This window comes from Schistocerca cancellata, chromosome 6, assembly GCF_023864275.1.
Source record: "Schistocerca cancellata isolate TAMUIC-IGC-003103 chromosome 6, iqSchCanc2.1, whole genome shotgun sequence".
NCBI classification, from domain to species: Eukaryota; Metazoa; Arthropoda; class Insecta; order Orthoptera; family Acrididae; genus Schistocerca; species Schistocerca cancellata.
The window spans coordinates 256,646,042-256,670,901 of NC_064631.1; the positions used below are offsets into that span (position 1 = coordinate 256,646,042).

Below are 24,860 nucleotides of genomic sequence, written 5' to 3' on the forward strand. Positions count from 1 at the left end.
TCTCTTTAGTAGATCTGTTGCTTCTTCTAAGTGGTTTGCTGATAAAACACAGTCTGTGGTTCAGCTTCCCCAGAACATTTTCTATGTGTTTTCTTTTCCAATTTAAGTTGTTTGAAGTTGTAATTCCTAGGTATTTAGTTGAATTTACAGCCTTTAGATTAGACTGATTTGTTGTGTAACAAGTTTAATGGAGTTCCTGTAGCACTCATGTGGATGACTTCAAACTTTTTGTTATTTAGGGTCAATTGCCAATTTCTGCAACATACAGATATCTTTTCTAAATCATTTTACAGTTTGTTTGGTCTTCTGATGACTTTACTAGTCCTTAAACAAGAGCATCATCCTAAGATGGCCTCTCAGATTGTCTCCTAAATTATTTATGTAGATAAGAAACAGCAGAGGGCCTATAACACTATCTTGAGGAAACACCAGAAACCACTTCTGTTTTACTCAGTGACTTTCCATCAGTTTCTACCAATAGTGACATCTATGACAGAAAATCATGAATGGAATTGAAGAATTTGTGCACAGATTTACATCTAAAATTGGCTTCCTTAGATTTAGCAGATATAAACATGATTATTGTTTCTGTGCTCGATTCGCGAAATGGGAATTTTTAATGCTTTATGATGCAAATGGAATGTTGTTGTCAGCTGACATATTGTACATCAACAGGAGTATTGTGTGATGATTTTGATGTACACATAAGGGACAGAAGTGCTAAGGAAAGAACTTCCTGAATTTGGTAAACATTTATGGGCTCTTTGTAGCAAACAGACTTCTTACAAGAGGTGATGCCTGTCTGGCCACCTTTACGACAAACATAGATAGCTGGGATTAAAAAATAAATGTGGTTGATCCCCTGTCAACATAAATTGGATACAGCTGAAGTCAAATTTAGGTGCCTTAGAGATTTATTGCATTGAACTGGAGTAGATAAGGCATTTCTACAAGACATTTCAACTGAAGGCTTCAACATACCAGTGTACAAACACATTCTTAATCTCTGTAGAGGGAACAAAACTGGAACTGACATTTTAATTTGTGATGGTATTCCACATCACAATATTCAACATCTTTTAAGTGGTAGAGGTATCAGTGTGAATATTAAGGATGATCAGATTTCATATCCCTATGTATCTCTTGGAGGACACAATTGTCAACATGGAGCAGCCTTTTTCTGTGTGAGTAATCTGGGATTACTCACCAATTGCACAGATGGGTTAATTATTGGCAGCATCATTTGAAGTAAGGGTCAAATTCCAAATATGAGCATGTACCCTGAACTAAAACACCTTGTTCATGGATTATGCCTAAGTTACACCTGGGAGCAACTACTTTATATGGCTACATATGCTGACTTGGCGAGAAGGTTAGATAGTCTCTGTGTTCCACCTGAGCTTGATAGCAAAATCATAAACTACGACATTGCCACTATTAATATCTCTGATTACTGTGCCTACCTTTGTTACACTAATTTATATTGGCAGGCTGTATATCATGGCAGAGGATATTGGAAGCTCAATATACATCTTCTCAGTGACTTGATACACCAGAAATGGCAGCAGATACTTCAATGTAAATATAAGTGCCAGTGCTCTGGATTTGTGGTTCTGTTATACCAAACCAACACTACTATTATCAACCATTCATGACAATATTTCTTGCAAAATCAGACAGTGGAATCTTATTGCCAATGTCTTTGAGAATTATAAAGTGGAAACGTTCTTAATGCTGACACTTGATGCAAAACTAAAAGATACAAACCCAAAATAATGAATATCAAATGACACCATCTGGAAGCCATTATTATCAGATCCAAAACTGAAAGACATGGCCAAAGATGAAAATGGCCTCTCCTCCATATTTTATATTCAGTACAATGGCAAAATGCTACAATGATCAACAAAGTTGCTGACGGATCTCGACAACTATTACAAACACCACATGAAATAATATCTTATGTGCATGCCTGCTTCTATGATATTTACCAGTTACCAACTATTGATGCATAACTGAGGGAAAAAGTACTTTTGAAGATAGAAAACAACCTCATACCAGAAGACAGCTTTATGGATGAAACCAGCAGTTTTCAAAGTCCGGAGAGGAAAATCACTGTTTACTAATGGGCTTTCCATTGAATTTTACCAAAATTACTGGCACATTCTTAGAGCTTCACTTCTGGACTTGGCAAATGACATATGGCATACTGGCTGAATAGCCAAGGGACTGTCTAATACCCAAAAAGGAAATCACCATGAGGATAGGCCTACAGCAAATGAGACCCATCTCACTACTAAATGCTGACCTCAAAATAATAATATACGCAGACAAACTGAGTGTGGAAGCTGTTTTGGGGAAAAGCCTTGGAATGTATCATTATTGCTCCTCACCTGGATAAAGAAAGCATTGTAACTGCAGCATGCACACTCAGAGATGTCAACATCAATCTTGAAACAGGCCATTTCAATGCAGCTTCTCCATGTTATTGTGAATGGGAAAAGTGTTTTGTAAAAATCTACTTAAATTTTCAGTTGTTGTTCTGCTTTTATTGTTGTTTAAATTTTGAAACTTCTTGCTGGTGGCATAGCAGAAGTTTTGAAGAATGGGTCTTTCGATGTTTTCATTCTGTTTTGGGCTCTGAAGTGACTTTTATATGGCTGTTTGTGCTCTGCTAGTGTGTTTAAGGTAGTCTTCTTATGATCATTTGTTTGTTTAACCATCATGGATGAATTTTGCTGAATAGAAAAGTGTACCGTCTTTCCTTTCTTGTAACATACTTGTTACCAGCCTGTCTCGGTATTGTGAAGTTCTGTGTTTACCATTGGTTGCAAGAGTTTCCCACACTGTATTACTGCTGGTTTTGTGTGATTTTGTTTTGTTAATGTTCACTGAGTTTGTTGGTTCACTGTATGTTTTTGCTAGAGATTAATTTTTTGATACCTGGTTGATTTGTGCTTTTTCAATGTATAGTTATGAATGAAGGCCCTGGACATGTAGTTTGCTTTTTGATATTAGGTTGGGGGGTTTTACAAAACTTATCAAGCATATACTGTATAGCAGTTACAGCAGATAGCAAAACCAAAGGTGGTTTACTCTTCATTGACTTTGTAAAAGCTTTCAACTGCCTTATTCATGAATACCTACTGCAGACTCTCCAGCAAATGGTTATGGTGGTTGTCTGATCAAATTCACTGTGAAACTTATCACAAATGCCAGCTCCAAGATTTTACTCATTGGACAGTTGGGCAAAGATCCTCCCCCCCCCCCCCTCACTCCATGAGGAATGGGTGTCCTGTCTCAATGACAATGTATGCTGTCACCAATGAACTGTTACTGATATGTCAGACACAAGGTGTAATGCTTCAAAACATCAATGTCAGGGATAACATAAGCAAATGATGTGTGTAAACTCATGACCAGAAGACATCGCAAAGTCAGCACATTTTCTCAGAACAGCAACAGGTGCCAAGCACAGGACAAAGAGTATGACTCTGTTAAAGATCGAACAAGGCATCAATGTTACTTACAGCGTGGACTGGTGCAAAACGAGCACTTTGTGTATGTCACTTGGCCTCTACCTCAACAGACTTCCAGCTCAGATAATTTACAACTGGAGAGATATATTAAACTTAATAAGAACCATCTTGAAATTTCATTCTAACTGGGAACTGCAGTTCCGTCAAAAATTGAAAGCACCGTAGACATATCATTAGCAAGTAAGCTATACTGCATGGTGCAGATCCTTCCTATCCCACCTCCCTGGGCCAACAAATTCCATTGAGGCTTTTGCTGGTTGTTGTTGAGTGCCAGTATATTTAAAAGTACAGTTTGATGAATTAATTCTACCAGTTGCAAAAGGATGCATTAAACACCGAACACTCTTAATTAACCACATACAAAAACAGATAGCAAAGTCTAAGTCTAATCCAAAATCTAATCCCAAATGTAAGCCAAGAAGTACCACACCACTGAGTAAACAACTAAATTAATATTTTATATCCTTACTTCCGGAAACACTACCATACATAAACAGCAGGGTGGGCATACCTAAACTACTATTTGTAAAACATTCTCGTCGTGAAACACTTCGTTCCCATACCAAAACTACTAATGAATGAGACATTTATAATATCCTAGCAGCAACAGTCCACTGTAAGCAACTCTGAGAAAAATGTCCTCAATTGAAGTGGAACATTATCTGGAGAAATGTCCAAAACATTCGTCTCACATTGGTCATGAAACCTGAATCATGCACTGTCATCAGTGACAACTCTCTGACCCATGAAAAACTCTGCAAAGAACCCCACTGACAGGCTGACACCTGTGTTATATATGGTAATGTTGACACATTAATTCACTGGTTTACTTATCAGGTTGTTGTTGTTGTGGTCTTCAGTCCTGAGACTGGTTTGATGCAGCTCTCCATGCTACCCTATCCTGTGCACGCTTCTTCATCTCCCAGTACCTACTGCAGCCTATATCCTTCTGAATCTGCTTAGTGTATTCATCTCTTGGTCTCCCTCTACGATTTTTACCCTCCACGCTGCCCTCCAATACTAAATTGGTGATCCCTCGATGTCTCAGAACAGGTCCTACCAATGGATCCCTTCTTCTAGTCAAGTTGTGCCACAAACTTCTCTTCTCCCAAATCCTATTCAATACCTCCTCATTAGTTATGTGATCTACCCATCTAATCTTCAGCATTCTTCTGTAGCACCACATTTCAAAAGCTTCTATTCTGTTCTTGTCTAAACTATTTATCGTCCACGTTTCACTTCCATACATGGCTACACTCCATACAAATACTTTCAGAAACGACTTCCTGACATTTAAATCTATACTCGATGTTAACAAATTTTTCTTCTTCAGAAACGCTTTCCTTGCCATTGCCAGTCTACATTTTATATCCTCTCTACTTCGACCATCATCAGTTAGTTTGCTCCCCAAATAGCAAAGCTCCTTTACTACTTTAAGTGTCTCATTTCCTAATCTAATTCCCTCAGCATCATCTGATTTAATTCGACTACATTCCATTATCCTCGTTTTGCTTTTGTTGATGTTCATCTTATACCCTCCTTTCAAGACACTGTCCATTCCTTTCAACTGCTCTTCCAAGTCCTTTGCTGTCTCTGACAGAATTACAATGTCATCGGCGAACCTCAAAGTTTTTATTTCTTCTCCATGGATTTTAATACCTACTCCAAACCTTTCTTTTGTTTCCTTTATTGCTTGCTCAATATACAGATTGAATAACATCGGGGATAGGCTACAACCCTGTCTCACTCCCTTCCCAACCACTGCTTCCCTTTCATACCCCTCGACTCTTATAACTGCCATCTGCTTTCTGTACAAATTGTAAATAGCCTTTCGCTCCCTGTATTTTACCCCTGCCACCTTCAGAATTTGAAAGAGAGTATACCAGTCAACATTGTCAAAAGCTTTCTCTAAGTCTACAAATGCTAGAATCGTAGGTTTGCCTTTCCTTAATCTTTTTTCTAAGATGAGTCGTAGGGTCAGTATTGCCTCACGTGTTCCAACATTTCTACGGAATCCAAACTGATCTTCCCTGAGGTCGGCTTCTATCAGTTTTTCCATTCGTCTGTTAAGAATTCGCGTTACTATTTTGCAGCTGTGACTTGTTAAACTGATAGTTCGGTAATTTTCACATCTGTCAACACCTGCTTTCTTTGGGATTGGAATTATTATATTCTTCTTGAAGTCTGAGGGAATTTCGCCTGTCTCATACACCTTGGTCACCAGATAGTAGAGTTTTGTCAGGAATGGCTCTCCCAAGGCTGTCAGTTGATCTAATGGAATGTTGTCTACTCCGGGGGCCTTGTTTCGTCTCAGGTCTTTCAGTGCTCTGTCAAACTCTTCATGCAATAGCATATCTCCCATTTCATCTTCATCTACATCCTCTTCCATTTCCATAATGTTGTCCTCAAGTACATCGCCCTTGTATAAACCCTCTATATACTCCTTCAACCTTTCTGCTTTCCCTTCTTTGCTTAGAACTGGGTTTCCATCTGAGCTCTTGATATTCATGCAAGTGGTTCTCCTTCCTCCAAAGGTCTCTTTAATTTTCCTGTAGGCAGTATCTATCTTACCTCTAGTAAGATAAGCCTCTACATCCTTACATTTGTCCTGTAGCCATCCCTGCTTAGCCATTTTGCACTTCCTGTTGATCTCGTTTTTGAGACGTTTGTATTCCTTTTTGCCTGCTTCATTTACTGAATTTTTATATTTTCTCCTTTCATCAATTAAATTCAATATTTCTTCTGTTACCCAAGGGTTTCTGCTCGCCCTCATCTTTTTACCTATTTGATCCTCTGCTGCCTTCACTATTTGATCCCTCAGAGCTACCCATTCTTCTTCTACTGTATTTCTTTCCCCCATTCCTGTCAATTGTTCCCTTATGCTGTCCCTGAAACTCTGTACAACCTCTGGTTCTTTCAGTTTATCCAGGTCCCATCTCCTTAAATTCCCACTTTTTTGCAGTTTCTACAGTTTCAATCTACAGTTCATAACCAATAGAGTGTGGTCAGAGGCCACATCCGACCCTGGAAATGTCATACAATTTAAAACCTGGTCCCTAAATCTCTGTCTTACCATTATATAATCTATCTGATACCTTTTAGTATCTCCAGGGTTCTTCCATGTATACAACCTTCTTTCATGATTCTTAAACCAAGTGTTAGCTATGATTAAGTTATGCTCTGCGCAAAATTCTACCAGGCAGCTTCCTCTTTCATTTCTTAGCCACAATCCATATTCACCTACTATGTTTCCTGCTCTCCCTTTTCCTACTGTCTAATTCCAGTCACCCATGACTATTAAATCGTTCGTCTCCCTTGACTACCTGAATAATTTCTTTTATCTCATCATACATTTCATCAATTTCTTCGTCATCTGCAGAGCTAGTTGGCATATAAACTTGTACTAGTGTAGTAGGCATGGGCTTCGTGTCTATCTTGGCCACAATAATGCGTTCACTATGCTGTTTGTAGTAGCTTACCCGTACTCCTATTTTTTTTATTCATTATTAAAGCTACTCCTGCATTACCCCTATTTGATTTTGTATTTATAACCCTGTATTCACCTGGCCGAAAGTCTTGTTCCTCCTGCCACCGAACTTCACTCATTCCCATTATATCTAACCTTAACCTATCCATTTCCCTTTTTAGATTTTCTAACCTACCTGCCCAATTAAGGGATCTGACATTCCATGCTCCGATCCGTAGAACGCCAGTTTTCTTTCTCCTGATAACAACGTCCTCTTGAGTAGTTCCCGCCCGGAGATCCAAATGGGGGACTATTTTATCTCCGGAATATTTTACCCAAGAGGACGCCATCATCATTTAATCATACAGTAAAGCTGCATGCCCTCGGGAAAAATTACGGCTGTAGTTTCCCCTTGGTTTCAGCCATTCGCAGTACCAGAACAGCAAGGCCATTTTGGTTAGTGTTACAAGGCCAGATCAGTCAATCATCCAGACTGTTGCCCCTGCAACTACTGAAAAGGCTGCTGCCCCTCTTCAGGAACCACACGTTTGTCTGGCCTCTCAACAGATACCCCTCCGTTGTGGTTGCTACGGCTATCTGTATCGTTGAGGCTCGCAAGCCTCCCCACCAAAGTCAAGGTCCGTGGTTCATTGGGGGAGGGGGGGGGGGGGACTTATCAGGTAATATGTGGGATTCCCTCTATCAGAAAGCAACAGTGATCAAATGGGAAACCCCTGCAAGCATAGGTATAGTTGAATTAATAACACTGAAAAGCTCAGATACCTGAGAACAAAAAACAACACTGCAATCTAGGTGCTTGTTGATACTGCAGTATGTGTAATATGTCACCTAGTAACAAAACACACTACAACTACACTGCTGGAAATAAAAATTAGTACACTCCTTTAGATGTTTCCAATTCACTCAAAATTTATTGTGGGAACAGTGCATGTGGAGTACATGAAATTATTACATTTATAGATCAGTTGCACAAGCAATTCTGGTGCTGACTTGAGCATCCAGTTGATTGAACAGATGATGGATACTGTCCTGAGATATGGTATTCTATGCCTGCTTGATTTGTTCACATAATTCTGTAAAAGTTGTTGGTTGACAAGTCACACGAGTCACTTCTCATCCCATCATATCTCACACATGCTTGTCTGGAGACAAGTCCAGAGATCTGGATGACCAGAGAAGTTATTGCATGTCTTGCAGAGCATGTTGAGTTTCAGGTGCAGTGTGTGGGCAAGCACTATCCTATTGGAACAAAACATCAGATTGTTATTGCAAGACTGGCAAAAGAATGGGTCTAACGACACTCACCGGCAGGAGTGGCCGAGCGGTTCTAGGCACTACAGTCTGGAACCGCGCGACTACTACGGTCGCAGGTTCAAATCCTGCCTCGGGCATGGATGTGTGTGATGTCCTTAGGTTAGTTAGGTTTAAGTAGTTCTAAGTTCTAGGGACCGGATGACCTCAGAAGTTAAGTCCCTTAGTGCATAGAGCCATTTTTTCTATCAACAATCTGCACATAGCAAGTGCTGTTTAGTGCCTCCAGAAATATCAAAGGTGAATGGGAGTTGTAGCTTACCGCACCTCAGACCATAAGGCCTGAGGCCAGTGCGTATTGAATGAATGCACTCTATGAGACAGCACTCACCAGGTCTACATTGTACTTGCAAACGACCATCACTTGTGTGCAGGTGGAATCTGCTTACATCGCTGAAGACCTCGGTGTACCATCCTGTCTTCCAAGTGATTCTCTGATGGCACCAGTCAAGCCGTGCCCCTTGACGCAGTGGTGTGAGGGAAGATGGGCAAGAGGTGTGCATGCCCGTAGTCCTACTGCTAATAAACAGTTGTGTTGATACACCTGGGTTCACAATCCCTCTTACTTGTGCTGTAGTAGCTGTATAATATGATACTGCTGACCTTACATGATGCTCCTGGAGGGCATCTGTGCTGTGTGGATATCCACCTTTTCTACCGGTGTGTTAACATGACCACTAATACCAGCATTGTTGCACAACTGATGCAGCGTGCAACTTGTATGGCAATTCTCCAAAAGGATCATCTCGCCACTTGGAAGGCCACAGTTTGATCGCTTTCAAACTTGCTCATTTGTCCATAGGAATCATGAGTGCCTTTCTGTGGCATGATTGCATGCTTGCTTCACACATTAACACCACATTGAGCCTTCTGGCTGTGAGCATTCCCTATTAAAGAGTAGACACAGGTTGTGCTCTGGCAGCTGTGCCACTGTTGATGGACAATGTTGAATCCATTATCAGTACTTCTACTGTCCCTCAAGAGGCATATGCTGTCGTCGGATCAAAATCAACATCGTCCTACCAGGCGTACTAATTTTTTTCCAGCAGTGTATGAAAATCAACACCAAAAAAATCACAATGTATGCCAAATATACTGAAAGCTTCGTCATCATGCTAAAAATTATATTATAGACATAATACAACCAATGGCATGAGTAAAATTACATACTTAACTGATGACTCGAACACACAAGATTAGTGAGTAGCTAAGATAGTAAAAATAAGACGACATCAAAATGTTGGTAGTAATTATCCTGTAGCTCTAGCCACAAAAAGTGCTGTTCACTATGGCAACAAAATGTGAAACTTATATAATGCACCAATAACAAAAGACATTTTTGTATGCTACCAAATGTGAATATGTCAATATTATGTTGAAAGGCAGGACATTTACTATTAGTAACACTTTTGAAAAAAAAAAAAAAAAAAAAGTGCTGGCTGATGAAAGTGCACAAATTAAGGAGCTACAAATGAAGATATTTATCAATAATCAAATACATGGCATTCACATTATAAGTTCCACACAAGTGTTATCGCAAAGGGAAAATTAAGAGCTTTCTGGGCTGCGTTGTCTGATACTGACTGGTAACAGAAAATTACAGAAATGGTACCTAGTGATGCTGACACTGAAAACCAAGTTTGCTGATACATTCCCACTGATACCTAAGAGTCACATGGTAAAATAAAAAAATAGACAAAAACTGCCAAATAATTTGTACACATATGTACCATGTTGGACACTGAAAATAGCTAATCTAAAAAGAATTGTGGCAATCCTGATTGACCTGTCCAATGCAGCCACGCAGACTTTGCAACTAAACACTTGGATTGACAGTAATTACTTACAGCCTAAAAACCTTACAGGAAATAAGTAGAGGAAGCAAAGAAGAACAAAATGATAGACTCTTAAGAGAAGCCAATAAGACATGCAAGGCAGCCTGGAATCTAGTGACCGAGCACAGGAAAAAGCACACCTCCTCCTCAAAAGCTTAAAGACCCAATGATTTTAACAGCTACTTTATTAAAGTGACAGAAAATACTGTAGGTGAAATCCCAGATATATGTTTGTATCTTGTTGCTATTGTAATTAATAAAACACATTGCAAAAAGGAAACCTGAAAGAAAGTGCAACCTAATGTCTTAATGAAAATAGTGAAAGCATATAAACCATTAGAGTGCAAATATTTATAGGATGGTCTGTACCATCCTTAAGAAAATTATCTCATCCATTAACTACAGCAGTAAACAATTGCTTAGCCACAGAAATCTCAGACTTCTTGAAACTAGCTAGTACCAATTTACAAAAAGGGAGGCCTCCTTGCCAAGTATCAAGTTATACATCAATCTCAATCATGCCAGGCCTACCCGGAGTAGTGGAATCTGTTTTTGAAAGTCCAATTTGAAACTACTTTGAGTAAAACAATCTGTTCTGTCATGCACAACATGGTTTTTGAAAGTGAAAGTCCACAATTACTACTGAAACTGTCTTGATTAACACAAAAAGAAAATGAAATTTGGGGAGAGAGAGTCTCTGGCAATCACAAAATGTGATCTCAGCAAAGCATTTGAGTGCATCCCCATAAGAACTTACCCACAAAGGTAAAATGCTAATATTGTGAGAGGTACACACTAGTTATCCTTGAGCCCTACTTAGTAAACAGATGGCAGATTGTTTTGGTCCAAGGAGCAACATTCCAGAACAGAAGTTCGAGCATGGCATGCCACAAGGTTCTATCAGAATGCCTCTCCTTTTTCTCATTTTTGTGAATGACCTAAGCTAAGATGGCCACACACTACAATTGGGCAATGACACTACTGTCATTGACAAAAGAAATAATTCTACTCATGCAGTGCTGGAACTAGGTACGTTATTCAGAATGCCAAGGAGTGGCTCATCTCAAACAAGATCAAAATAAATGAAGGAAAATAATATGTATGGCATTCTGCCTCAGCAAAGGCAAATGCATGGATCATGTGGAAACTGTAAAGTTGCTATGTTTTGTAATAGATCACAAACTTTCACAGAATGGATACACTGAGTATGTTTGCAAGATACTGGATACCTCCTGGGGAGACTGAAAATAGTAATTGCAGACCAATATCTATTAACCATATACCGTGCACAGTTATGTACAATTCACTACCATAATGCCTATGGACTTCAACTGGGTCTCTTGAACTTTCTCCAAATTTAGCATTTATTGATGAAATACAGAGGCTATCTAGAGAGCAACAGATGATGCAGTGATGGGCAGGGCTACAGCCACCATCTTGATACCATACAGTTCCTACACTCAGTATGCATCCAGCGGTGGTAGTGTGTGATTGTTGTTTCTGCTGCTTTGCTTTCTGTGATGTGTTAAAATGTGTGCTGCAATAGAAAATCCCAACACTTGTCAGGTGTGTTCTTTGATTAGGCCCTGTTGGCAAAAAACTGCAAACGAATTGAAATTTATTGTGATCATTGTGATGTGTATGGAAAAGGGATATTGAGTGAAAGCCAAGTGAGGCAGTGGTGCATTGATTTTAAAAGTGGCCATGCCAAGATGACGACCACAGTAGTAGCCCTAGCCTTGTGACTGATGAACTGGTGATGAAAATCAATGACAAAATTCATGAAAATTGTCATTCCACAATGACAGAATTTTTACAACATTTACTTCAAATTTCATGGAGTTTGGTGCTTCCAGTTGTGGCAGAGAAACTTGGTTACTACAAATTTTGTGCTATATGGGTTTCCAAATTACCAATGGAAGACCACAGGAAAACAGAGATTGGCTGCAGCAATTACCTTCCTTGAAGATTACGAGAAAAACGGTAATGAAGATATCAATTGTATCCTAACTGGGGATCAGACTTGGGTGAAGCATGTCAGTTGTGAAACAAAATGCAGTTAATGGAATGGGGACACACAATTTGTCGCAAGAAACCAAGGAAGTGTCCGCAGATGCTGTCAGCGAGAAAGATCATGGCACCTGTGTTTTGGGACTCTAAGGGACTGATTCTATATCTACATCTATACTCTTCAAACCACTGTGAGGTGCATGGCAGAGAGTATATCCTATTGTACCAGTTATTAGGGTTTCTTCCTGTTCCTAGGGGGTTGTAGTATATTCGTAGAAGCCAGTTCTTGAAACTTTGTTAATAGGCTTTCTCAGGATAGTGTACATCCATCTTAAAGAATCTTCCAGTTCATTTCCTTCAGTATCTTTTTGTGACACTCTCCCATGACTGAAAAAAAACCTGTGACCATTTGTGTTGCCCTTCTCTGTATACGTTCAAATCCCCTGTGAGTCCTATCTGGTACGGATCCACACATCTGAGTAATATACTAGGACTTGTCACACGAGTGGTTTGTAAGCAATCTCCTTTGTAGACTGATTGCACTTCCTCAGTATTCTACCAATAAACCGAAGTCTACCACCTAGATTACCCATGACAACCAATGTGATAATTCTATTTCATATACTTACAAAGTGTTACACTCAACTATTTATATGAGTTGACCTATTCCAGCAGTGACTCATTGATATTGTAGTCATAGGATACTACTTTTTTTGCTTTGTGAATTTCACTATTTTACATTTATGAACATCTAGAACAAATTGCCAATCTCTGCACCACATTGAAATATAATCAAGATCTGACTGAATATTTATGCAGCTTCTTTCAAATTATTATTATTCAGTATTTCAGTTCATTAGAGATAACTGCATCATCTGCAAAAAGCCTGATTTTACTGTGAGTATTGTCTGCAAGGTCAAAACATACAGTACAAACAGCAAGGGTCCCAACACACTTCCCTGTGGCACACCCAAAGTTACTTCTACATCTGACAGTGACTCCCCATCCTAGATAACATACTGTGTCCTCCCTACCAAAGTGTCCTCAACCCAGTTGCAGATTTCACCTGATACCCCATATGACTGTACTTTTGACAATAAGCATAGGTGGGATGCTGAATCAAATGCTTTACAGAAATCAAGGAAACAGCATTACCTAGTTGCCTTGATCCAAATCTTTCAATACGCCATGTGAGAAAAGCATGAGTTGAGTTTCAAATGATAGATTTTTCAAAATCCATGCTAGTTGGCATTGAGGAAGTCATTCTGTTCAAGATACCTCATTATGTTTGAGCTCAGAATATGTTCTAAGATTCTACAACAAATCGACATCAGGGATACTGGATACTGGATGGCAGTTTTGTGGATCACTTCTACTACCCTTCATGTAAATGGGGGTGGCCTATGCCTTTTTCCAAGAGCTGGGCATGGTTTTTTGTTTGAGGGATTTGTGATAGATTATAATTAGAAGAGGGGCTAACTTGGCCAAAAATTCAGTAGCCACAAATTCATTATAGAATCAGTATAGATTCTTGTTGATTTCTTGTTGATTCTCTTACTTTCTGGGTGGCCCATCTATATGTTGAACAAAAATTATTCTTCAGTAAAATGTTTAATTTGTTTAAATTATTTTTAATGTTGTACATCATTTATATGGTAATTTATTGATATTGTAAATTTGATGCCGCCCACTCCCGCCGGTAAATTAGCCAGATCTGGTAATAAATAGTAAAACAAAGCACCATAAGAAGTAAGCCAAAATGGTGAATCATTACCAACCAAACAAAAATAGAAACATTGCTCTGAAAGAGTTCTAGATGGTATCTACATACACACTCTGCAAGCCACTGTGAAGTGCATGGCAAAATATACTTCCTGTTTCCCATATGTTAGGGTTTCCTGCCTTTCATTTACATATGGAGTGTTGGAGGAATGACTGCTTAATGCCTCTGTATGCTCTGTGATTAGTATAATCTCATTTTTAGGTCCTTGTGGGAGTAGTACATAGAAGGCTGAAGTATGTTCCTAGATTCTTCACTTAATACTAATTCTTGAAACTTTCTGAGTAGGATTTCATGGGATGCCTGGTTTCTGTTTTCATGCATCAGCCAATTTGGGTTTTCAGTATTACCCTGATGTTCTCTTTTGAGTCAGACAAATCAGTCACCTATCAAGCTGACCTTCTATTTATAGATTCAGTATCCTCTGTGATTCCTATTTGGCACGCCAAGCTCTTGAGTAATAGTTTAAGAAATATTCTAAGATGGTATGCACATGTGATGAAGCAGCTTATTTGTGTGTAGACTAATTACATTATTATTAAGAAATTTCCACCATTTGACTGTACATTTGTATTCATTTATTTCATATACTCATGATTTTGGCTTCATAGACATTCTCATGGTCAACCTGACTAAATGACATGTCATTATAGAAATAACACTTATCTGGTCTTATAAAACAGTTGTACATGAGTACATATCAATGACATGATAAGGCTGAAACTGGGCATAGCAAATAAACATTACCAAATTATAATGTATATTTGACAGTTCATCAGATCCATACATCTACTGATGTTAACATAGACGTTTCAAATTGCCCTTGATAATGGTTATAAATCCAAAATCGTGATTGTGTGAAATAAATGAATAAAAATAATTCAAAAAGTGCACGGGTATGGTCGCCCACAAAAGAAAAATCATTAACTGCATTATCCCAGTGTCCTAGCAATGAACTGAGGTCCACCATCTGATTTACCTATGACTGATCATCCCATTTCATATCTCCAAAGTTGGGGATATGAGCCACCCCTCCCAGGTATTTGTATGACTTGGTTGATTGAAATTATGACTCACTAATATGTTAGTCATAGGATGCTACATTTCTGAGTATTGTGAAGAGTAACATTTTAAATTTCTGTACATTTAAGGCATGTTTCCAATCATTACATCACTTTTGCGACCATGTGCTTGTGTAGATTTTTTTCACATAGCACTTCCTTCCACATGATTTCCTTGATCCATAGCTTTCAGGATGTTATGTGAGATTAGTGCAAATTGAGTGCCACATGATCTATATTTATGAAATCGACACTGGTAGGCATGGAGGAGGTCATTCTATGTAAGATTCTTCATAATGGTTGAGCTCAGAATGCATCCTAACATTTTACAACAAATGGATATAAATGAAATTGAGTAGTAGTTTTATGGATCATTTCTACTACCCTTCTTGTAGATGGATGTAACCTATGCTTTCTTCCAACTACTAGGCACAGTTTTTTGTTCAGTTTGGTCTACATTATGTATGGCTAAAAATGGAGCCAACTCAGCTTCAAATTTTGTGCAGAACATCACAGAGATTCCATGGGGTTCTAGAGGCTTTTTAAAAATTTTTTAAAAACTATTTCAGATGTTTCTCAACACCACTGTTCATATCACTCATCTCTGCAGTGGTGCAAGAAGTAAACTGGGCCAGTGCTACCATATCTGCCTTAGTAAAGAAACATTTGAAAACGAAGTTCAGCTTTTGCTTTGCTACACTCAACTTCAGTTCCAGGGTCATCCATTATTGTCTAAAACTAACTTTTCTGCCACTGACAGACTTTACATGTACTAGCCTGTTCAAAAAGTATCTGAGCTTATTTTTTATTGATAAAACCAATGTAGGTGTTGAGCCATGCATGATCTCTATGTTTGTAGGCGTATGTAGTACTCAAGCCTGACTTTTTTCATGACTGCAGAAACTGCAAGTCACTGGCTAGCTATTAGTAAGTCAACACATGTTAGCAGTAGTCATCCGATTTTGTGTTGGGGGCAAAATGAAAGAAAAATTGGAACAACATTATTGCATCAAATTTTATTTTAAGCTTGGTGATTCTCAAATTGAAACAACCCACAAGGTTTGACAAGTGTTTGGGGATGAAGCAATGGGTACCACCAAGATGGCCACTCATCAGTGAAGAGTGAGGACGTTCAGTTAGGCCCTCAACATCCACAAAAGAGAGGACTTGGAGATGCAGTATAGACAATTCATGATCACATGACTTGCAGACAAGGTTAAAATTAGTATTGAATCCATTCATTCAATTTTAATGGAACATTTGAACCCTAGGAGAATCTGAGCAAAATTTGTGTGAAAGTTGCTAACAACTGAGCAAAGCCACTTCATTTGGAAATTGCACAGGACATGCTGGGTGATCGCTGGTGATGAGCCCTGAGTTTGTGGGTATGACTCAGAAACAAAGTTTCACTCATCGTAATGGAGGTATCCAACATCCCCAAGACCCAAAAAACAAGAAGTGCAACAACAGTGTGAAAGTCATGCTGACCATCTTTTTTGACTACAGTGGTGTGGTCCATCACAAGCCCACACAAGAACATATTAATGTCAATAAGGAGTACTACCAAGAGGTTCTACATTGTTTTAATAAAGCAGTAATATGAAAACAACCAGACTTGTTTGTAGGCACCGACTAGTTGGCACCTTCACCATGATAGCACATACATGCATCATTCGAAATTAATCGAGAGTTTTTTGGCCAAACACAATATGGCTCTGGTTTGTCAGCCTCCAAATCCTCCGACCTAGCACTGAGCGACTTCTGGTTTTTACCTAAACTGAAAGAGGCTCTGAAAGGGACCATATTTCAGAACAGGGAAGACATTATGCAGGATTTGACATTATGCAGCATTTGACAGAACAGCTGTGCACCATACCAAAATAGGTTTCCGAGCAATACTTCCAACAGTGGCAACAGCATGGGTGAAATAAAAATATATTTGCAACTGAAAACTGAATTTTATTCTGAACTTAAAAATAAAAGCTGGATACTTCTTGAACAGCCCTCATGTACTGGATTTTGTAAGAAATCTTTCTATAAGACTCTACTACGGTATTTATTGCAGGCTTCATGCATTGCCCTCTTAACAGCAAAATGCTTTTCATTCAGCATTTTTTTCACTGTAGCCATATGCTTCAGTTTATACATATTGTGCAGTAATCACCAAGCTTAATTACAACAATTATTTACCATTGAGGGATATTCCCATCCAGTGATTGTATTTGAGTCACAGTTGCTCTACATTTTCCTGCCCAGAGGTAAATATTTCAAGTTCCTGTCTGAGGTATGACATGAGTGCATCTCTATTTGTATTACTGGACATCCCTATTTGTATTAGTGGACATTTAAGACGTTCTACTTGGTTTAGTTGTTCTCTTTTACTTTAATAATCAACTTCTGCAACTGATACCAAATTCAATGCAGAACTTCTCAAAGGGGTCAGGTCTATTCTTTGCCATTAGATGTAATATATTTTCATCATAAATGAGCTTCCAAACTAATTGTTCCAAGAAATTTTCAGAGAAAGCATTATGCATTAGTGAAGTCTCCTCCAGTGATGGCAGTAACATGCAGGAACATAATGTTTTAGAGAGCTGAGGGTTTCTCTGAAGCTTTTGGTTATGTCTGGAGATGACTCTGGTGGACCTGAAATTCTTGTCCAGTACAATTAATACACCACCTTCATTTCCCATTAGACTGTCCTTCTGACATACATTTAGATTTACTCCAAAAATCTTACTACTGTCAGTTTCAAGCTTAGGTAGCTCTCTGTATATGAGTTCTACTCATTTTTAGCACTGCTTTAGACTGTGGTACTGTGTCGTGAATGCGTCAGCAGTTAATCACTACAACTAAAGTTTAAATGGCTCATAAGTGGGGGGGGGGGGGGGGCATTTCAAGAGAATTCAAATAGCAAATTAATCAAATGTTCACACTCTGACAAGCAAGACATGGTCCAGATGATAGGTCTATAACTGGTTCTCAGCAAATGGTTTGTCTTATACTTTCAAAGACATATGTCATACAGTCTTAAGCAAGGAAAAATGCCCCACTGGTACCAGCAGTAGACCGTATTGAATACTACTGTGTGGTGTATAGTAGGAAATCAAGCAAAAAGGGAAACAACACATGAGTATACTAATTAAGAAGCTTATACTAATTAAGAAGCTCAGTTAAGCATGTTTTGCACTTACAAGTATCTCTCAAGTGGATGAGCAGTTCAGTGGAAAAGTGTACAGATCCCAGTCAGTTCTATAATTTTTGCTGTCTCTTATAATATTTTTAGCTTCTTTTAGTGTTTCTTAATGCGAAAAATGGTGACCTGTACTATTATTCATATAACTCCATATAACTGACTGAGTGAGTAAGTTTTAAGGTCAGAAGAACAGAGGAAGGCAGTAATACACCACTTCCAATAGAACAATCCCTAGTAAAGCAGTATGGTATTCAAACCAGGCCTCGGATTGATGATGGCTTTATCCTTCTCCCTGTTTTTAGATATCTCTCACTGTGAATGTAGGCTTGCCTGATGTATACTGCTGATGAAATCTTCTCAGGCTTCCATCCAGGTAGATGATTAGATTGACACTCATCAAAAAGTTGCGGATTTTTGACGCAGTTACCCAGATGGAAGCCCGAGAAAACTTCATCATCTCTCACTGTATTAATTTGAAGACATGTACAAATTAATGGTATTTGTTTTTAATACTTTCACCTTAACTGTGAAATTCACAGTCATAAACAAGGCTGAAAATGTTGTTACACTTCCTCAGATGTCTACAATGTACCAGCAATGCCACATAATGAGTGAGGGATTGTATTGGATGGAGTTTGTTAGAGGAGAAAGGTGGTTAGGAGGGAAAAGGGAGGGTGTGCAGAAGGATGCTGAAGTCTGTGAGGGGACAGGATAGGGGTGAGGCACCAGTGAACTCACAATGGTATTGGCAGGGGAATCTGCATGTGGCATACAGTGAAATGGAGTAGTGGACTAGTAGAGGGATATACAGCAGAAGAAGAGGGAGACTGAAGAGAGAGAGAGAGAGAGAGAGAGAGAGAGAGAGAGAGAGAGAGTAGTATGAGTGTAGCGTGGGACATGGGTACAATGGTGAAGGTGGCTGTGGAACAGGGACTAGCAGAGATTGAGGTCTGGAGGGTGTGGGATTGAAGACTATTTAATTTAGAGAAGCTGATGTTTAGGGCTGGGAGGGTGTGAATCCACATGTTACAAATTGTGAAGTGACCATGGTAGTAGTAGAGAATGTTGTACTCAGCAGTGTATTAAGTCACTATGTGGTTAACTCTGCTGTAATGGTGATCATTCATTTGAGTTAGTCCAGCTTGTTATCACTCTTACATAAATGACTGTGCAGAGATTAACTGCTTACACAGATGGCCGTGTCATTGATAGGGTTGGATATGCTCCTGACACAGCTGCAATATGATGTGCTTGGTAGTTCCATAGGGAAGCTCTTGCTCCTGTATTTTCAAAACGGACATGACCTTTATGGCACTTATCTGAGTGTTGGTGTGACATAAGAATGGAACAAGATATTTGTAGATTGACTGAGTGACAGAAGATCATGTTGGGAGTGGGTAGTGGGGAGTGGGTAGAATGTTCTTCATCTCTGGGCATGTAAGAAGGTGACCCTCATGAGCTGTCACATTTCTTTCCTTCCTTCTTGATGCCTGTGCTCCCAGTCATAAGCCATCCACCCATTCCCCCTTACCTTCTTTCTTCTCTCAGCAATTCCACCCGAAACAATCCATCTCTTTAGTCAAGTGCATTTATTTTTGTTTTTGCATACTTTAACTTTTAGCTTTGCGTTCCCCCTTACCTTCTTTCTTCTCTCAGCAATTCCACCCGAAACAATCCATCTCTTTAGTCAAGTGCATTTATTTTTGTTTTTGCATACTTTAACTTTTAGCTTTGCTGTCTGTCAGGCATTCAGTGTCATTGAATGGTCATTGGTTTTAGTGAAAGCATTATTCATCCCCTTTCTGATCTAAATCCAATTTCAGTGAAAGTAATCGGTATATATTTTTTCTTCTAGTAATGTAGTTACGGTATTGTTACCTCTGCTGAACTGTAATGAATTATTTACAACCAATATTAGAACAAATACACACTGTGATGATGCGCAAGGGCATACCCAGAAAGACACACTGCTGTTGCACACCACTTTAGAAAAATGGCCCCAAGCAGAAAGACACATTAATTCAGTATCAGTTTGAAGCAAGCCAGAACATGTAATGGGTATTGATTAGTAGCAAGTGTATCCTCAGCCATTTGCTCTGATATTTCAAATCTCTTTCACTGTTCACTGCTATTGTCCTTGCAACTGGAAATTCCATATAGTTCTATGTTTTAAAAGCTGTCTGCCATACCTTCAATTTGCAGTAGTTTTTCTCATGTTACCAGCCAATGTCAAAATTGATAAAAATTGAGTATAGAAATTATTCTCAAGTATCCGAATGTTATCTGTATCACAGCAAAATAATATGTTCAAAACTCTTACTTATGTCCATTGCTGTTTGTAGGTACCTATGATAATATAAAAACAAGATTTTACGTAACCAGGTGAAATGCAGTAGTTAGAAACTCTGATTAACTTGCCAGTTAACCTGTTCTGCTAATTAGTTACACTCCGATCAAAATGACTGCCTCTTCTCTTGCTCTGGTCATTCTCTGATTGCTTGTTGATGCCAATGGTAATTCCAGCAATAACTGGTGGGAGAACACTACATGAAAGTCCAACTTACTTAACTAACTGGATCTGCTCACCAGCTCTACAGATGTACAACTGAACTACCTCTGCCTTATAGTGTGTACAGCCAGAACATTATGACCACTGACCTACTGTCAATATAAACCCAACAAGGCAATAGCAGTTTCAGTTGGCAAGGAATGACTGCTAGCCAGAAGTACACATGGTGCACGTAATATCAGTGAGTATCCTGTCTGTGCTTAGAATAGGGAAGCCATGCGACCTACCTTAGTTTGACTGAGGGCAGATTGTAATGGCCCAGAGCCTCAGCACAAGCATTACAGAAACTGCACAACTTGTTGGTTGTTCGAGGAGTGCTGTATTGAGTACCTTCAACACGTCGAAAAACCAAGGTGAAATCACATCCAGATATTTGGGGTTGGGCCGCCACCCCTCATGACAGATGTCAGATGTCGTTTGGGCAGACTGTTAAAGCAGAACAGGCAATAAATTGTGGCAGAAGTATCATCAGACATGCATCTGAACACACAGTGCACCAAACACTCCTAACGGTGGGCTTTCACAGCCGACAACCTGTGGGTGTGTCATTGTTAACACCATGACATCGACAACTACAACTGAAATGGGAACATGACCATTGGCACTTCACATTGGTGCAGTGGCAGAGCTTTACATGGTCTGATGAATCCTGATACCTTCTTCATCATGCCGACGTGAGAGTGTGGATCCGTCGTCTCCCAGGGTAACATCTCCTTGATACCTGTACTGTAGGATGGAGACAAGCTGGCGCCAGCTCCACTATGTTCTGGGGAACATTTGTAGCATGTTCAGTGCACTATGATGGCCAAGGAGTATAGTACACTGGTGGCAGACCATGTATGTGCCTTCATGACAATCATTTTTCCCAATGGCAGTGGCAGTTTTCAGCATAATAATGTGCCATGTCACAAGGCCAGGAGTATGTTGTAATGATTTGAGGAACACAGTGGTGAGTTCCAATTAATGTGCTGGCAATCCAACTCACCCAATTTAGCAAATCTGGGATGTGAGCGACCTAACAAGGCCTTGTTGCTTCAATGCCATGATGCATTGTCATTGTTGTCCGTGTTGAAGATGGACATACCAGCTATTAGCTAAGTGTCATAGTGTTCTGGCTGATCATTGTAAATGGATAACAACATACAAATTACTAAAAACATGAAGAAGTCTCTATAATGTGTTGGTTTATTGATTGCACACAATACTGTCATTATTCTTTCATTACAGTATAAATGTTATGTTTTATTCTTTATTTGTAGCGATGGACCAGAAAGTCATTTAGGTATCTGTGAGTGAAATCTTGCAAAATTATCTGTGTCTGAGTGTCATCAAAGTGGATACTTTTACAAAGAAAACTTAAGTCTGAAATGTTATCATCTTGTCTGTACATTTGAGTCCATGTTAATTTGTTATCCACTAGGACACCAAAGGGATTTACATGATTTTAATTTATATTTTCTGATTAGTAATCACTATTTCCTTTATCTTTAAGTCATTATTTGTATCAAATACCACACTGTGGGTTTCTGAGTAATTAAGCTTTCAATTATTTAGTCACTGGAAATCATTTCAGTTCTCATTTGATTTTTACAGCAGCTATTGGTTCATAAGCAAAATTTATTTCTGCTAGTAATTTTGACAGTTCGTGTGAAAAATTTTTCATTGTGGGCATTACTGTATGAGAATTCATTTTTGTTACAGGGAACGACTGTGTAGACAAATTTCCAAACTGCCACCTTGTTGTACAAGCTCGACTCTGCAAGTATAAGTATTATCATAACAACTGCTGCCATTCCTGCCGAAAGAAATTCTAAATGCATGCAGTGAATATTAGCTTGACAGGGATGCTGTCAATACCATACTGTTACTCCTCTACCTGGTTACTAATTAAGAGGTTTTTAATGTATGGGCCAATGTGTTTTGTCACAAATAATGATATGCTTGAATCATTATAATACAGAGCACATGATTTTGATGTTCTAATTGACTGTTACTCAGACTGATTTTAGGCATATTGAGGTGTCCCTTGTGTTGTGGCACATAATTGATGACTAAATGTGAATTTATGTTAGGCATTTGATATGCAATGCATGTGATTCATCCTGCAGCTTTTCAAAATGTGTTCAAAGAAAATGAGTCATTATTCATGCATGCATGACTTATGTATTTTAAGAATGCTTGTGCACTCTTTCTTTGGGAATACTGCTGCAGTTAGCACTTTTATTAAGTGCTGCATTTACACATATTAGTGGCAGTTACAGTGCACCAAATACAGTTTAGTAATGCCAGACTGTAATAAACCTTATAATCACTCAGAGAAAGATATATTTGTGGTGTAAGACTTACATTTCCAGCAGAAGTTTTGTGATAGTTATTAGTGCCAGCTCGAGTTGCTTCTGTTACAGGATAGAAGGAGTTTATGTTGTACCAAAATCACTTGTGTTCAGTCTAATTGCAACTATGATTAAATCATAGAAACAGACTTCTTACTGTAGATAATGATATCTGTCTTGTGGTTATGAAACAATTATTTTTCACTGTACTGTAGCATTTAATGTAATGCTCTTTACTCTTATGAGATCAAAATATTGAAATTAGACGGTAGCTTCATCTCGTTGGAAGTGCTAATCTGTATATTTGTAAAACTGTTCTTGCCTGCTGAATTGATGTTCGAGATGACGAAAATACAACTGGTAGCCAAGAAAGTCCAGTGAACCATTCTGCAGCACAATGGTGAATTACAATAGAAAAATATATATTCAACATTCTCCTGCAGATACCCTGCAGTCATTTTGTTTATAGTTTTGGCATTGTGTGGCCAGAAAATGGTGCATACTTAAAATTTTATACGTGTGTTAATTAAATTGAGAACAATATTACATAAACCTGCCGAGTGTATGTGGTACAGCAGTGCTGGCTGTGAACCCATTTTGTGAAAGCAGCAGTAAAATAATTTTGGAAAAATTGTGGCTTTCATTCAGTCTTTTGTTTATATAATTCAATATAATGTGCCCAAATTAACATTTAAATGGGAAACAACAAGAAAATTCTGTATTTTTGTATTGTCTATTGATAGTGAAGTTATTGTGGTGTACCAAGGCTGACTTGTAATTTCATCTGTCCTAACAGTAAATCAGCAGATGCAGGGCATTTATTTACACATTTTAATGATATTTTTCATTTCTAAGATCTGAATTTTCTGTGTGCTTTAAGATAGTTGTAGATACTGTAATGATGTTCAGTATAAAGGTGAAATCTGTTATTCATCTTAAGGACTGATGATATAATGTTGCAAGTTTATACAGAGTGAGGAAATATTCTAGGGTATCATTGTATTGAAAACTCTGAAAATTGTCCATCTAAGACATATAGATCATTAATGTTGAAGTGACTTTAAAAAAAAAAAAAAAATAGAAACACAAACTTAATGAACTTTGGGTTTACCTGTCTGTAGACATATCATGAAACATAATATCAGTGTTTGTTAATCAAAATCAAAACTTATTTTATCAATTTAAGAAGAGCTGTTGGTGACAGTTTAACAGTTATTAAAACATTTCATTGAGGATTATTTGCTAGACTGATAGGACACCAAAGCAAAGAACAGTGATCATCTTGTAACTGAACTGTGAAGAATTTTCAGCGTTGTCCTTTCTGTACATGTGTAAATATTAAGTTATGTAATTATATGAAATTGTGTTGCAGAAATGTTCTTTGAGTATGTTGATCCAAGTATTTCATTTTGTATTATTTTACAGCTTTATGTAGTATTGTGCCAATTATTATTTCTGTGAAAATAAATTTAACAGTAGTTATAAGATACTTGTGATTTTGTTCAGTGGAGAAGTTTTGTCAGTTGAACATTGGCTGTGAAAGTGCTGAAGTTAATGTAAACCATTATAAATATGTGCTAATTTATTGTTATGGAGTAATGTTGGCACAACCACAAAGAATAATGTTATTCTTCAGTTGCTGTGTCTTTTGTGCTACTTCAGTGTTATTCTTCTAACATCAGCATTTATGAAATATTTGTGATGCATGAAGCCACATTAAATAACAAATAGCTATTAAA

At 38.4% G+C, this 24,860-nt stretch overlaps 1 protein-coding gene across 1 annotated transcript in view; it reads left to right on the plus strand.

The window, feature by feature from the left end:
• LOC126190931 (ADAMTS-like protein 4) overlaps positions 1–24,606 on the plus strand; it is a 732,673-nt gene extending 708,067 nt beyond the window's left edge. Inside the window, exon 14 of the mRNA XM_049931570.1 lies at positions 22,490–24,606. Within this exon, the coding sequence (XP_049787527.1) occupies positions 22,490–22,602 (113 nt within the window). The 3' untranslated portion in view covers positions 22,603–24,606. The remainder of the gene's footprint in view (positions 1–22,489) is intronic.
• Positions 24,607–24,860: the final 254 nt, after the last annotated feature.